General features: G+C 28.2%; 1 protein-coding gene, 1 long non-coding RNA gene and 1 pseudogene across 5 annotated transcripts; 2 read left to right on the top strand and 1 right to left on the bottom strand.

The window, feature by feature from the left end:
* The first annotated feature begins 141 nt into the window (after positions 1-141).
* LOC149890888 (uncharacterized) lies at positions 142-2319 on the top strand (annotated as a pseudogene). Its single transcript, XR_016450769.1, has 4 exons — positions 142-523; positions 818-981; positions 1205-1375; positions 1539-2319. The product of XR_016450769.1 is annotated as an uncharacterized LOC149890888 (transcript).
* A 1623-nt stretch (positions 2320-3942) lies between these two features.
* On the top strand, positions 3943-13161 carry LOC145200571 (ceramide synthase 1-like). Its single transcript, XM_090080824.1, has 6 exons — positions 3943-4099; positions 8665-8884; positions 11401-11560; positions 11679-11859; positions 11975-12130; positions 12212-13161. Exons 2-6 carry the CDS (start codon positions 8675-8677, stop codon positions 12456-12458), a joined length of 954 nt encoding a protein of 317 aa, XP_089936950.1. The 5' UTR covers positions 3943-4099; positions 8665-8674; the 3' UTR covers positions 12459-13161.
* Positions 13162-14881: 1720 nt separating this feature from the next.
* LOC149890887 (uncharacterized) lies at positions 14882-17398 on the bottom strand. 3 transcript variants are annotated; one of them, XR_016450428.1, is made up of 6 exons: positions 17040-17398; positions 15677-15700; positions 15486-15556; positions 15370-15411; positions 15213-15298; positions 14882-15119 (listed from the first exon to the last, which is right to left on the bottom strand). It is a non-coding gene; the product is annotated as an uncharacterized LOC149890887 (long non-coding RNA). The 3 variants fall into 3 exon arrangements; XR_016450427.1 differs by having other exon boundaries at positions 15370-15556; XR_016450429.1 differs by lacking the exon at positions 15213-15298.

The raw sequence follows: 17398 nt of genomic DNA, 5'->3' as shown, positions 1-17398 counted from the left end.
ACTCTCAACTGTATAAAAATCAGCAAAATCTGAGATGCATGGTGACATGGCCTGGCTCAATTGGCATGGAATTACCCTATTGCATCTGAGTGTGTTATTACTGAGTGCTTATATTATTTAGCAAAAGATCTATGGTCTATAATGTGCATGCCTATGTTTATTTTATTTAGCAAAAGATCTATGGTCTATAATGTTAATTTATCTAGCTTCTTTTGTAGCAAAATATGGACCTTAGGACTCATTTTCTGCATTTCAATTCAAAAACATGTTGGGTTTATTGAAAAGACTAATCACTTGAACACTGTAAAGATTTCTACTGATCTACCAGATTGTGCTTTTGTTACTGCCGATGCTTCCATTGTTTTATGCACTAGTACAAGTCTTGACTGTTTACATATATCTGAAATTCTTTTGTCTTATGTGAAGTCACTTTATACATTTCCGTACTCATCAAAAGTCCTTAGAATTGGATATTATCAGAAAAGTCGCACTGGTGCTTATAATGTTAGACACATTCAAAAATGTATCATGATTATTTGTAGGGAAAACTACTTTCTAATTATCCTATTGGTCTGTAAATTAAACTAAAGTTTTAAAGTTGCTATGGGTTATAATTTTAATTTATTCACAGGACTTGATTAGTTTTTTTAAATTTTTTAAAAATTCTTGTGTTGATTTAAAATAAAGGCAATGCATAAGGATGGTGTAAATGCGGCATGCATATTACAGATAAGTATTTTGTACCCTGTTGGAGTTATAAAGAAAAAGTGTTTCAGTAGTAACATTTTTTAAAGGTAAATTAATCTTACAAAATTGTATTTTTTATTTATTTTAAACGTCTCAGTTGGAATTGATACGAAATTGCTTATTCAAAAAATTCAAAAACTTGTAGTAAAGAAAAATTTTACTCCTAAAAACGGACTCCTTAGAGTTATTGATAGTGTGGGTCAAAACAAAAGGCAGAGCATTCCACCTTTGAATGTGAGTGTTTTTAAACCAACTTAATAAACTATTTATAATGTAATCAATAGACTAAGTGTTGCAGAAAATGTGTTGAGTATTTAATTTAGGTATTTTATTTTTTATGATCTTAATTTATTTTGATTTCTGGTGTGCTTTCTTATTAATATAGATTTTTGTATACATTTATTGTACATATAAAACTATGATTGTACGTATACTGAAAAAGTTATTTGTTTTGCAGCATATTCTCACTGCAGAATCAGAAGTAGAAATTGATTTTAATACATCAAAAAAACCAGAGAACTCCTATAAAGCTACAAAACAAAAAGAGAAAAGAAAAAGCCTTTTTGAAGAACTGTCTTCACCATCATGGCTATTGTGGGAGCCACCAAAGCTCCCCAATTCCAATTCAGTATACATTTTTAACAATTTTTTATCCCATTTGTGAAAATAAGAATTTTTATTTGGTTTCATTTGAATGGTTTGTTTTTGTTTTTTTTTATTTACCATTTTTAAATGAAAGAATCAGAATAAAATAATTTGAATATTGTGATAGAGTTTTTATATCATTTAAGAGTATTTATAATCATTGTTAATCTTGTTTTAGAACTTTCTGTCTGTCTGTCTCTGCCTCAATGGATCAAGTAGATGACTCGCCAGTTACACAGACAGTGTTTCCATCAGAGTTACAGTCTGTTTCACAAATTCAACCACTATTGCATTCATCTTCTTTCTTTTCTTTACTCAAAAAAATGGGATAGACCAAATAAATACCTTTATTCTGAAAGCAAATGTTGAACCCAATACTGTTGAAGACATTCAATTTATAGTGAATGCCATGTACAGAAAGGTTTGTGGGTTGGAAACAGAAATGGGTACCATACGTTCACTTTTAGACACTAACCATGGTAATAACGAAAATATAAATATAGATTATTTACCAGCAAATTCAGTTGAAGAGTTTGACTCACTAGAAAAAAAAAATTAACTCTAATGATAAAGATATTATTTGCAGAAAGATGAAGCAAATTAGTGGGAAAATGTAAGTGACTTTTTAAAAAATGCTTTAAAAACTTGCATAACAGACAAGCTATGTTGCAGCATCAATCAAACTGGTGCAGATAAAAAGCGTAGGTTTATCGGACAAGTCGAAAGTTTGATTTTTGATGCAGCTTACTGTTTATTTCCAACTGCCACTGAATCCAGTATGACTACCTTAATTGCGAAACACTTGAAAAATCTAAAGATCGATATTTTGCAACAAGAAAGAGAAATTCTTCTTTAACAAATGATTTAAACAGTCCTGTTAGAAAAATTCGAAAATAAAACACTGACTCGTGTAGTGATTCCAGTTAAATTTTTTTTTTAATTTGTTTTATTATTATTTATTCACCTTTCTTTTTTTAGTTATTTTATTTTTCTAATATGTTTTTAAATAACTTTTAATATCATTAATTTTATTTTAGCAAAATCATTTAGTTGTTAATGACTTTTTATTTTTCAAAAATAATACATACATTTTCTTTTAACATTTTATAATGACTTTAACATTTATAATTTTTTATTAAACCAGTTTTAACATTTTTTATTTAATTGTTATAAATGTTATAAATGCAATCTTATTTCAATGGTTATAATTCATTCCCCTGAAAAATATAGCATGCGATTTTTTCAGGAATATCTTCTAGCCTAGCCGATATTTTCAAGCCAAGTGTAGTTATTGTTACGAGTTTTCACTAGCTATTCTCTACCTTAATTAGCTAACGGATCGTTAGCTTATTTAGCTACCGATTCTCGTGGCCAAATCGCTGTCTTTATCGTAACGACTTGTCGCTAGCTAGTCGCAAGTTTTTGTAGCAAGCGATCCTCGTGGCCTAATCGCTGTCTTTATCGTACAATGATATATTATATATACTAGATGTCTAACTTGCGGGATTTTATTGGACAAAAAGTGAAGCCGCTTTTTTTGTTTACAAATTGAATCCGTCATTTGTAATAAGGGCAAAAACTATATCCGACGTGCAAAATAAAAGTTAAAAATGCACGTTTTTGCCCGAATTAGAAATGGCTCCCACGGCTTCACATTTCGGATCGAAGTTAGACATCTAGTATATATAATATATCATTGGTTAGAAGTGTCACAATTCCTAATTTCACGATTTATCACAAAACAGTACTTTGGTGTGACATAACAAAGTCATATGCAGTAAGAAAGTCCTAATGTAACAGATGATAAATTTTATATTGTAAAATAAATATTTGGGGAAAATAATTTTGTTATGTTAACTAAATATCTAGTTAATATTTAAAAATTATAAAGTATGAGTAAATTTATTTTATAATATGCAAAATTTATCACTTGTTACATTAGGACTTTCTTAAGCATAGAACTTTGATCACACCATGATGAAAACTGAGAGTGAGAATTACAAATTAGCTTTAAACTTATGAATAACGAAAAAGTTCCCCGCGCCTTACAATCTTAGATTTTAACAATCTAGAAGAAAAAAATTCCAAAGGCAAATATAGACTATAACTTTGCTCATTTAAAGTACAGTTATCGTTATAGTAATCACAAAAATGCAAAATTATAAAAATCCAGGTGGGAAATCGGCTAGCGAATGGCTAGCGATATTCGTAATGATTAAGATAGCGATTTGGCCACGAGGATCGCTAGCTTTTTAAGCTTTAAAAGCTAGCGGATCGCTAGCGACAAGTCGTTACGATAACAATGATATATTATATATATACTAGATGTCTAACTTCGATCCGAAATGTGAAGCCGTGGGAGCCATTTCTAATTCGGGCAAAAACGTGCATTTTTAACTTTTATTTCGCACGTCGGATATAGTTTTTGCCCTTATTACAAATGGCGGATTCAATTTGTAAACAAAAAAAGCGGCTTCACTTTTTGTTCAATAAAATCCCGCAAGTTAGACATCTAGTATATATAATATATCATTGCTTCTAACTCACACATCGGAAATTAATTTAAAGCGCCATTTTTTCTGAAAAAAAAAAAAAAAAAAAAAAAAATCTTTTCTCTTGAACAAAGTCATCTGAAAGAAACTTTAATCACGCCATACGCCAAGGTTTGGGTCAAGCTAAAGGAGTTCAGCGGCTTCATCAACAACTGGTAATTTTCTAACAAGTTTGAAACTGCCATTTCTTTCAGCAAAGTGTCATCGCAATTAATGTTACAGCAAGTAACAATGGCAAAACGAACAACTAGTGATTTTAATAGTGGTTTTCTCCAGCCTTCTTTTAAGTTAAAATACCAGGTTAAAATGCCTTGCTGTTTTAGGCTTCTATTTTCAAAATTAAACTTTCTTTTATTTTTTCAGTGGTTCTTTGAACTCATAGTACTGATTGTGTTTTTATTTAAAAAGAAAAAATTAAATGCGAAAATAAGCAAATAATGTTAAAATTTACTAGCTTACTATTCTACTGTCGACATTAATTTAAAAAGATATGATATTTACATAGTACTTCATTAGTCGTTTTACATAGTAACTGAAGGCAATATTGTATACAAGATTAGCTTCATTTAACCTAATGAAGAAAATATTTTACGCTAAAGTGTACTAACATTTAATTGCTTTGTCTAATTCAAACCAAAATTTTTATGTAATATGTAAAATAAATATGAGGTGTTAATTGAGTTAATGATATTAAACTACAAGATTACCGACACATAATAAAAGATGATTTAAGCAATTATTACATAAAATTTAAAGTGAAGCTCAATTCTAATTTCAGTCACTTGAGGTTCCTCCTAATAAGTTAATGAAATGTATTTAAGGATTGACAATGATAGTTATTATATAAAAGATGTCTGTTAGCTATCTGTTTACATATATATATTCATATACACATACATACATACATACATACATACATACATACATACATACATACATACATACATACATACATACATACATACATACATACATACATACATACATATACATCTACATATATTAGGGCAGGACATGATATTTTTTTTTTTTTTTTTTTTTTGAGAAGTGACACTGAGGTTTATGAATTGATATGATGAACAGTAAGTTCTCTAAAAATTAAACTAATCTAGTCCCAAATTCTAATATCACTAAATAAGAATCACTTTTTGAAGTGATTCTTTATAAAGAATTATGGGGATTGTTAACTAAAAAAAGGGTTTGATAGTTAAGTTTTAGTTAGACAGTTTTTTTGAATAAAGTGGTGGTTTATACTTTTTGTTTTCATAACTTGTAATACATCTCACCTTTTTATTTAAAGCATCTTTTTTTCTATATTTTAGGTATTATTCATACTCAAATTTAAATTGAGTCTGAACTTAAAAACTTTGAGGAAGACATATAATGCATTAGTGAGGGTGAAGATGTCAAATTATATGAATTTTATAAGGTGTCAGAGGAAACTTTTGGAAGATCAGTTGTGGAGGAGCTGTTGTCAATGCAGCTTTAAAAGATATAGTAATATTAAATTAAACATTTGACAGAAAGAAAGTAAAATGAGCAACATATAGGGCATATAGGGCAATAAAATATAATCAGAAAAAAAAATTACAATGTACTGATTTAAATGGATGAAAAGACAATAGAACAACAAAATGGGGATAACTAAAAAAGAACAAATTCCAAGTTACAGACCTGGAAGTAACTGTAAAAATCATCTAACACTGGATAATGGGGCTTCTTGATGCATATTTAGTAAATTTCTCTACTTGATTTTCAAAGCTAGTAGCAATAAATTTTTCAAATTTCTTCTATGTGAGGGAACTATTATCAAAGAACTTGAAGACTAATGAAGTGGCTAATTTGTTAGCTCTATATAAAGAACCTCTCTTACATTTTATCATTGATGGAAAAACCTCTGGTCCTACATTTAAAAGACAAACAAGATAAAAGTAGTCTTATATAAGTCTTTTTTTAATTTGTTTACAATAATTAACTTGATCACAAAAACTGTCAAATTATATGCTCCTTGATGGTTCTACATAAAATCTTATTCTTATAGAGTAAACAGTGCCAAAATTCTTTGTATCTTGATCAAATAAATAGAATACAATTGTTGTAAAACATAGAGATCATGGAACAAGTTTTAAAGTTTTAGATATTCTAATAGAGATTATGATTGATGAAAGAAAGCATGTGAGGAATAAAAACGATCTAAGGGATTGTAAAATTAAGTGATAATAACAAGTAAGGCAGAAATGTTATATATCTCTATAGCACTCAATTTTGGAACCAAAGAACTATAAATTGACTAATCTCTGGCATTGAAAGTTTGTTCAACTCCTTTACTAAATGACTATTCAGGTATTTATCTTTTGAGGGCTGATAATAATCTTTTGAGGGCTGATAACAATCTTTTGAGCATGCCAATTTATACTTGACACAGTCAATACTGAAAGTGTTGTTGGAACATTCACAAAAGCATTGGAGGAAAGGTATGAATATAAAAAACATCACAAACTTATGATAAACTTATTGAAATTCATGAAAAAACATGAAAGTGAAAAGTTGGAATTGAAACAATTCTTTTTTTTTTTAGTCTAGATGTAACCAATATTTCTGTTAATTAATTTTTTAAATAGTTTTTTGTTTGCCTAAGAATATAAATGTTCTTGTTTTTTGTGGTCAACTTTTTGGGAATCACAACTTTTATTGCCAAATATCAATGATATGTTGAAAAATATTTCTTAAGTCATATCTGCTGTTGTAGGTAGCACATTAATTAAGCAGTAATATTCAAAATATATTATAACTAATTATGGTTGATATGCCTTTTTTTTTTTGTTCTAAAAAGCTCAAAAAACCAACAGACCTTAAAAGTGGTATGCAACTGCTTGAAGTATGTAGGAATCCTACACTATGTTGCTTCTTGATATAAAGATTTGACCCACCCTAGTATATGTAGTTGTAGTTTTATGGTATATTTAATAACATTTTTGATAAAATTGTTATACAGATCAGCAAATTTTCTCTAGCTGAAGGGTTGTATGCATGTTTAACTTTTATAAGATTTCTAATATGTTTTTATGAATATAATAGCAATAACTTTTTAATAGATAATGTTTAAAACATTCTTTGTCTGTAAAATGTACATTCATACAAATATAATTTGGAGACGTTCTAATTGGTAGAAGTTCTTTTGTTTTAATAAATATTTCTAATGTTTAAAATATTTCTAATGTTTTTTAGAAAAGATGAGTTAAAAAGAGTGTTTCTTAAGTTTTTACTTTTAAGTTGTTGTTTTTTAATTCTTATGTATACATAAACGTTTTTCAGCATGTTTCATTAAAAATCAGTAAAATTATGTTAAAAAATAGGAAAGCATATAGTAAAGATATTTGTAATTAAGTAGTAAATGCAGTTAATAATCATGGAATCACAAGAGAAAGCTGCTCATCAGTTTACCCAATGGCTTGTATGGGCATGGAACAAGATAAAAGCCATAGAAGAACTTTAGAAACTTATCCCAGATCTGATTGACTGAGAAAAACTACTGAAAGGGATGTAAAAGGTGATATTCACTTTTTAAAAGGTGGTATTCACCTTTTACATCCCTTTCACTTTTGTGATTTCACCACAGATTACTTCTGATTGCAATAAGTTTTCTGAAGTAAAAATATTTTTGATTCAATTGTGAAAAGATTATGTTACAACAATTTATTTGGAAGACATCCTAGTCAAAAATAATTGATGAAAAAAAAACCCAGATAGCTTTAGTGAAATTTGGCAAAGAGCATTTACACTGAACTAAGCAAAACTAGAGTAAAGTATTGTGGAATGATAAAAGTAAATGTAGTTTATCTTTATCTGATCTTATTAAGTTTATTAAACAAGACTCCATATCAACTGTAAAACACAGAGGTGCTAGTGTCATGTTATGGTAATGTTTTTCTCATGATTGTGTAGGAACATTTGTTTAAATCGATGGCATCAATGATTCCAAATACTTACTGATTTGATGAAAAATCATGTTACATATCAAATCAAAAAATTCATTAGGAATGTGTTTCCAACAGGATAATGAGCCTAAACACACTTTATGGGCTGCCAAAAACTGGTTCACATCTAATATAGCATGTGTTTTTGACTGGCCTTGCCGAAGTCCTGATCTAAATCTAAGTGAACACTTATAGAAAGAGCTTGAACATCAAAATGGAAAAGAAAGTTTTGCAGCTTTTATTCAGGATTTTTTTGCAGCTTTACACCTAAAGTGGAAAAATATCCTTATTGACAAAGTAAACTTGTTGACTCAATTCCGTTAAGTTGTTCTTTGATTGTTTCAAATGGCAATATCACTATATAAGTGATTGACATGATCATAAATTTCATGAACTTTGACATCTTCACTTTTTTTTCAAATTGAAAGTAAAAATACTCTTGACCAAAACAAAATCAAAAAAATATTAAAATGTAATAATGGAAAGTCTAATAAAAATTTTATACTTTACTAGAAAAACACTAATGTACACTTAATATAAAGTAAATGATCTCCATGTGTTGTAAATAATCATTTTTTAAACAAAAACTAGTAGCAAAAATACTTTTAAATGCAACTGTATATAATGGTTTTTGTACACAGTATTTACAGATTTTTCATAATTTAGTAAAAGTTTTTTTTAGAAAATCTTTAGAAGTTTACCATTTTATAAAAGTAACATTTCTATTTCTAATTGTACATTAGAATCATAAATATGGCTGATTCCAGTGAAATGTTTGCGCTCTCTATGCAAGAGTTCCACAAGCGATGGGTAGAGATTGGTCCATTCCATGAGCTGTTTTCCACTTTCCTTGCAGAAGTAGTAGAATGGAATCATATTGTATATGGGGAAGTTGTGATTGTTGCTGCTATTACGTTTGCATTTACATTTCACAGATATTTTTTAACTATTCTTTTCTTGAAGGTATTTTTAATTTATTTTTGTTACAGTAGAATTTTACTAAATAGAAATTATTTATAACCCAGGTCACCTTAATGCCAACCTGGCATAAAATGAAACTAAATCATATCCTTATTTAGTTTTAGTTTTAAAAAGTTTAGTTAAAAAAAAGGAATCTTAACTCAGTATAAAAGTTGACTTGGTCTATAAATCAAGGTCAGTTTTTTTTTTTTTTAAATCACTTTTAAATGACTTTAAAACTTAATTTAAACACTGTATGTACACCGTACACCAGCATATATAGTAATTAAATTAAAACAAACTTGCATTAATATTTATTACCAACCTGTTGTTTCAACATGCTACATTAAGTTACAATGATTCATTCAATTACTAGCATATTTTATTTATTTAGCTATATAGATAAAATATCTAGATAAATTTTTTAATATACTTTGTTTAATGTGTTAAACCTTTCATACACCAATTTAATGACATTAAATTCACATGGCGGGTGTGTAAAAATTTACTTGATTATTTGTTTTAACAAACCAGAATCATTAAAATAAGAAATCCAATGGATCTTACACACCAATCGTTTGTTCTTCTTTCTATAAAGATATTCAAAATCAGCTAATATAAAACATTTCATCAGAAGAAGAAAGTTTTAATTTTGTTGTTGTACAACAACCCACCGCACAAATCAGTTAGTTAAAAAAATAAAGATTGCAAGTTGTTGAATATAATCAGAAAAAATTTCCATAGAAAACCATGCTAAAATAAAATAGAATAGTATACTGAACATTCCCACCTCAATTGAACATAAATGAGGTTTCAAAGAGGATAGCAAAATATGGTGCTGTACTATTAAATTATATATATGTTCTAAATCAGTGTTTAGTTAAGTCTTAAAAGGTCCTTCCCACCTCAACTAAATTTCTAAAAATTAAGTATTTTTTATTTATTTTATATTAATTTGTGCAGTTAATAACAACTTTTTTTTTTCTGATCTCAGATCATCTAAAAATGGTTCTAAAATTTATAAAGAATAATTAAAAGTTAAATAGATAATTGAATTTCCAAAATCTCTCTATAAATAAGAATTTTAGAATATTTTAATATATAAGTACATTATTTTTAATCTCCTCTCTAGGAGAAAATTAAAAAGTAAAGAAAATAAAGTCTAATAAATATGAAAGGATGGCACTATAGTTGATTTGCCTTTAAATACTCTTGACTATTTCCAGACCAAAAGTTTTTTTTCAAAAAAACCCCTGAACAGACTCTTCTAGCTGTTTAGATAAATATCACAGCCCTTTGTCTTGTATTAATTTGAGGGCTGGAATCATGTTAATGAAAACTCCAAATCCTTTTGTAAGTCCTCAAGATTTCATTGTACTCATGGAAAAGGAGATTTAGACATATTTGCTCCTTGCTTTGATCATCCTAATGAATGGTGAAACAGTTAATAGGCTAATGTCTCCAGGTACAACCCTTGATGTAGGCAATATCAAAACTTTTTGTATTGCCTAGTACTTTTATTTCTTCATGGTCTTAAATGAAATCTTAAAAGAATTCTTGCCCTCAATCAGGATAAACCTTAACCAAGTATTCTCCACATTTTGTTCCTCTAGATTCTATAACTGAATCTGAAATAGCACTAGCACTGGCAAAAGCAACATCCTATCTTAAATAATTTTTTTTGTTTACTTTGTTTATCTGCACTAAACTGACATTCTATTATATAAAGGGTACTATAACTATGTTCCCTTTTAACTACATGAGTTGTGTAAAAGGGTTCAATAGAACTTCTACCTTCCACGCATTATCCAGGAAGTTAATATCTGAGTTGGTGAATTAAAAGCATTTATATTTGCTTGTAAAATGTTAAGATTGTCATGTGTTATCACTTGGGTAGAGAATCTGATAGATTATTGGTTACTTTTATTTTTTTTCCTTTAGTTGATAGCACTAGTGTATGGTTCCTAAAATTTCTTAAAGCGCACTAGTCGTTTCCAATGTTTCTGATCACCCCTATAACTACCTCTTTTCTCTGTGTACCTAATAGAGATCCAGCTTGAATTACAATGTTAGTGTAAGCTTTTAAAATAGACTAGTTGTAGCTACTGCCTATCTTTCTGTGTTCTACAAGATAATTTAGAGCTTCATTTCTTATGAGTTTACTATTGCAATAAACTAAAATAATAAAACCAAATTAAAAAACAAAAAAACACTACTTTCTTAGTCTCAAAGCAGATAAATCTTGTTGTATGTAGGCTGACAGATTTTTAATTTTTATTTCACAGATTTTATTTGTTTTAAACAGTAAATTGGGGCCTGATTTGAGGGGCTCGGTGGGGTTTCTAAGAATGTTACTAAAATGCTGTAAAAAGTATCATATTTTACCCTAACACTAGAATGGAAAAAGTTTGAGTGGTTTTGAAACCCTAATATTTGTTACATTTATTTATCAAATATTTCTTACATTTCTAGAATATTTATTTTATTTCTTCTGTTTTGCAATTTTTTTTTTTTTTCAGCCTTTATCTAGATTTTTTGGTTTTAATGCTAAAAATGAACTGAAGTTCTGTGAGAGTTGTTGCAAGCTATTCTATTATACTTGCTTTTTTACATGGGAGTATTATGTGGTGAATGTTTTATATCCTGATCTTCGTTACAGTACAAAAGCCCATTGGGAAGGTAATATTCTAAAAGATGCAGGTTTTTGTTATCGTCATTAATATTAGGTAAAATTTGAACTAAAACTAAAGAACTTTTTTAAAAAAAACTAAAGTGCTTTTTAATTTAAACTTTTTAGGTTGGCATAAAGACATGGATATTCCTGAAACAATAAAATATTTGTATTTTTTTGAAGCTGGTTTTTATTTTCATTCGATCTTTGCCACCATCTTTATGGATGTGTGGAAGAAAGACTCAATTGCTATGATTATTCATCACATTCTTGCAAATACATTGATTATTTTTTCCATGTCTGCAAGGTAGTTATTTGATTTTGGACATAACTGAACGAATTAAACTGAATTAAACAAAAACGTTTAATATTTTCTGCGTTGTATTTTTGTAGAGTTTTTTATTTATATTGGTTTTCTTTAGATACCATTGCATAGGTTTAGTTGTGATGTACTTGCATGATCCTGCAGACATTGCACTTGAAGGATCCAAACTTGTTATTTGTTTCAAAAGCAGAAAGCCATCAACAATATTAGAAATCATTTCAAGCATTGGGTTTCTCATTTTTACATGGACTTGGTAAAAAAAAACTTGTTTTTATTTTTATTTACTTTTCTTTTTCTAATGCAAATTTATGATTACTTTTTATCTTTATCGCAGGTTCTACTTTCGTTTGTGGGTGTTTCCACAACTAGTGCTCTTTTCGAGTTTTTACACTGGTTTTGTTGGCACAGCTCGACCTTTTTATTTTCCATTTAACGTCATGCTTTTAATGCTTTTCTTGTTAAATGTGTATTGGTTTCACTTTATTATTGCATTGATCATTCGAATTGCACTGGGTAAAAGTGACAGCGTTGACGATGTTCGTGAGTATGAAGAAGATGGATCTTTAAAGAAGAAAAATTAATATTCTATTAAGTTTTCATATTGTTTATTTTATAGGAAGATATGCTTAACAACAATTATACAACTGAGAAAATTTTAACTTTATTGGTTGGTTTATTCAAAGTAACACCCATAAGATTGCAAAGCATTTTGTGCTGCTTTTTTCCTTCAAAAGTTTCCTTTTAATAAGAAAATGGAGAAAAGCAGCCAGCTGGCATGTAAAGGTGGGTGCTGTGAAGGTCTTATGGGTAAATTTTGGTTAACCAACTGTTTTTTGTTATTTGCCATTTATTTTTTGCTGAAGTTTTTAAACCTCGAGTACTTTTTAAGTAGTTAAAGTTTGTTGATTGAAAAATGAAGATTTTTTGTTGACCATTTTTGCTTTTTATAGCTTACTGTTGTCTTATTTTTACTTATTTTTATGTTATATGAGTTATGCACGAAAAGCTCAATGAAATGGTGTTTTTTAAATTCGCTTCTCAATTTTGTCTTTTTACAACAAGTTTTTGCAGATAAAGCATTTTGTCGTGAGTCTATTTTTGTGCAATTTTTATTAGGGACGCATTATTTTGCTTTTTAGCAGATATATATTATAGCAGGGATTCACAAAACATTTGATTTACGACCTTGTGTAATATTTGTACTAATATATTAATTCAAAAAGAGCTGAAGATGATGCTGTTAAAGTATAACATGCAAGAATTTGATGGTTTCTTTTACACTTATTGTGGTTTACTTTTTGCTTTTTAATTTTAATGCCAAACAAGATTTAAATGATTGCTAATTTAATTTAACTTATTGAGGAAGATATACAGGGTTTGGACAAAATGATTGGAACTGAAAATTTTCAATAAATTAATTTTAATAGGGCGTTGTTTCGCCATTGGTAATAATTACAGCTTTAATTCTTCTTGGTATGCTTTGATACAAGTTTTTTGAATTGTTTTCAAGGGGATTTTTGTCCATTCTTCCAGTAAAACTGCTCTTAGTTCCTTTGGTGACGATGGTAGTGAAAATCGACTTCTTAGTTGTTTCATCAGAGAAAATGACACTTATTGCATTAATTACGTATTTTGAAACTTTTTGCACCACTCCACTCGCTTTGTAACGTTTGTTTTTGAAAGCAAAGGTTTTCTATTTGTAGCTTTTTGGTGAAAACCGGCCTTAAATAATTCACAGCACGCAGTTTAGATGGTCATTGAGTTCTGCTGCATTTTTAGGAGCTGTAGTTCGATAATTTCGTTTCACAATGCGTGTTCGACGGTCCTTTTCTGAAAGCATTTTCTTTCTTCCAGGGTTTTGCTAAGAAAAACATGTTTGTTCTCCTGTTCAGATGATGTTGCTCCTGTTCTCCTGTTCAGATGACATTGCTCTCGAGACACTCTTTCTTGAAACTCCAAAACATTCTGCCGTTTCTGCAACATCAGCGCCTGCCGTTTGAGCATTAACTATTGTCCTCTTTTGACATCTGACAAGTCAGTCCTTATGCTGATTTTTTTTTATTTCTTATTTATGATATCTTAAAATGAACAAAGATTTTAGAACAGCATGATAAAATATATGAATAATTTACTAAGAATGCCCTGTATACAAATTGTTACATTTCTGCATGCAGTTTTTTCTTTGTACTCGTGGCAACTTCTAGAGCTTTTATAAATGCTGCTGATCAAACGGTGTGGCCAGAGTGGCTAAGAGAGCCACTCTGGCCACACCGTTTGATCGCCTATTTTCGGTTTTTATTTAAAGCAAAGTTAAAAACATATCTTCCCAAACAAAACACATTTTAAACATTTACAAAAGTTTATTATTAGCGGAATAATCAATCACTTCTGCTCTAGCTTCATTTCAATTCCGCGAAAGCGGATGTGGAAGTAAAAAGTATTCAAATGTTCTATATGAACGGAAGGTTTGCATACTTTTCACCTTAATTTGTCCTTCAGTACACTCTAAAAAAAAATCCGTTGTATACAACGAATTGGGTAACAGATCAATCCGTCGCTATTGCACCAACGGCTTTTCCGTTAAGTTAACGGATTAAAGTTTTAACGGATTGAAGTCCGTTGATATTTTTCCGATTAAACAATCCTTTTAAATAAAGGAGTTATTACTTTAGTGCATCAAATTATCCGCTGTTTTTATTTAGTTAAAATAACGTTATTGTAGGGAATAATCAGTTAAAATCACTCCATTATAATTAAAGAAGAATTAAGCCACATAGTATTGTAACTTGATAACAAAGTAATCCTTACATTTTTTAAAATATGGATTATTTCATTATGATATTCTTAATACATATTGGTTCTTACCATTATAAATGTAATAATTACCACCCATCTGATACAAGCAGTACTAACTATACAAACTACCATGGTTGGGAGAAATATAGTGCTCAATTTGTTAGCAAGCTTCAAAAACTCTTTAACTGGACATTGAAAACTAATCAAATATTTGTAATAATGTAATTCAGTACACAAACTTTTAATTACAATCAAAATAGTTTTTAAATATATTTTTAATAGTCATTATATTTGAGGTTATAAAACATCTGTATAAAACACACACACCCATATACACAATAGATGTTTAAACTAAACCAATTGTTAACAAACTAGGTTTTAGGTTTTAACGCTGCTGTTCTTAGTACATGTTTCACGCTTCAATTACAGCAACGTGTTGTCAATTCCTAAAGGTAAATATAACATAAAATACAATAAAGAAAATATGGAACCTAAATTATATAAATAGTATGAAATGAAAATAAAATTTTACAAAGTACCTTTAACAAATATTGCTATTGCTAATTCCTGATTTATAAACTGATAATAGAAATTTTTTTATTTTTTTTATTTCCGATACCATTTTCTAAAGAAAAAGTTCGATGCAACAACTAAATAATATCTTTAATAAAAATGTGTAAAAAAAGATAATCTTACCTGATAACTGAAATGTTCTATAATTTCCACATACTTCAAAACCTGTCAGGAAAAAAGTAAAAAAAAGGTCTTCAACTTAAATAACGATAAATTAAAACAAAAATAAATAACCTCACCAAAAGAGATGCAAATAACAATATCAGAATTTCAATTTGATACCACATCCCTCGTGTCTAAGTAGTAAATTCTAAACGAATATAAACAAGGCATACATAAACTTAGTTGTACCTAACCGAAATAAATATCCCCATCAAAAGAAATGCAAATCAAAATCTAATTTTTAATTTTACAACTAATTTAAACTTACAGCGTGATATTGCATACCATGTGTCTAAAATAGCAAATTGTAAGGATATAAACAAGCCATATAAAGATAATTGTGTAACTCACCATTTAGTTTACACTAAAACTGTGTAACTACAAAAAAGCTGGCAAATTAAACTTATTGCAACAAACCTTTTATCTACAATGTAAATGTGATTTAAAGATCCTGTAAACAAAAAATATTGTTAACAACTCATTTTTTACAATATTTGTCTGATGTAACTGACAAATTTATTTTTAAAAAAATACAATAACAAGGAACAGATAACTGTAATACTTGAACATGATTAAGCCATTGTAAGCTGATGTCCATGTAAGTCCTTAACTTGCTTAAACTAAATATTAAAGCTAAAAACATATAAGATAATAATACAAATATTAAAAATTATAACACATCTATATATTTTTTTATAGTTAAATGATTATAAAAAAAACAATTCAAAACTTTATTATTTTTTATGTAAAGTACTTCAATATGCTGACAAATAAAACTCTAACAAACAAGATTTAAAAAATAATTTATCAAAAGAATATCTTTTTACTTTTTATTTTTAAAAATTTATATATATATATATATATATATATATATATATATATATATATATATATATATATATATATATATATATATATACATATGTATATATATATATATATATATATATATATATATCAATATATTTTGTGTTAAGGATATTACAAAAAGCACAGGTCATTGCAAATAGTAATTCACTAATAAAACGCAATGACCTAAATAATATAAAGAAAAGAGAAGAGAAAAACAAAAGAAAGAAACTAGTCACATAGCAAAAATTTATAAGTAACACTTATAAAACAGACTTTTAAAAGAGTTAAAATATAGGTCAAATAGCTATTATAATGTATTCACATATACATACATATATACACATATACACAAATAAGAAATTATAATATGTACATAAACATAAAGAAAAAAGTTGTAGAGGTAAAGAATGAAGTTAAGCGTAACTTTTTTGGTAAAAATGATGGAGTGACGTTAAGAACAGATTCTTGGATCTAAGGATAAAATCTGTTTTTAGGGTGTACGAAAGGGTGTTCCAAGAAAGGATACCCTGATATGTAATGGAATTTATTCCATGTTTAGTTGTCTGTTTTATATATATATATATATATATATATATATATATATATACATATATATATATATATATACACACATACATATATATATATACACACACACACACACACACACACACACACACACACACACACACACACTCACACATATATATATATATAGACACACACACACAAAAATATATATACATACATACACTTGAACAAAATAAAATGAAACTAACTAGTGGTAGTTGAACTTGCAGCTTGATCTCATCAGGAATTATTGTTGACTGCTGGCTTTCATAATGTTTTCTTAACTTTATGAAACTAATGAAAACTCTATTGCATTTATAAAAAGTGCATTTGACTTCATGTAAATTTCGAAAATGAGAAAAAAGGATATGTAATGATGAAAAATATAATCTACAGAGGAAGCACTTCATAACTTTTTTCGGAAACCATTTTAAAAAATTTTTTTTTTTCAACGGATTTTATTATTTAATTCGTTGAATTAATGGAATTTCGAAGACTACGTAATTTGTTAACTTTATTTCGTTAATTTTGTTGTTTTTGGAAACGAATTACTTCGTTAATTTAACGG

Source organism: Hydra viridissima, unplaced genomic scaffold (genome assembly GCF_058129835.1).
Source record: "Hydra viridissima isolate aposymbiotic clone 2 unplaced genomic scaffold, HvirCarnegie_v1 scaffold_3, whole genome shotgun sequence".
NCBI lineage: Eukaryota > Metazoa > Cnidaria > Hydrozoa > Anthoathecata > Hydridae > Hydra > Hydra viridissima.
This window is presented reverse-complemented; position numbering and strand designations above follow the sequence as displayed.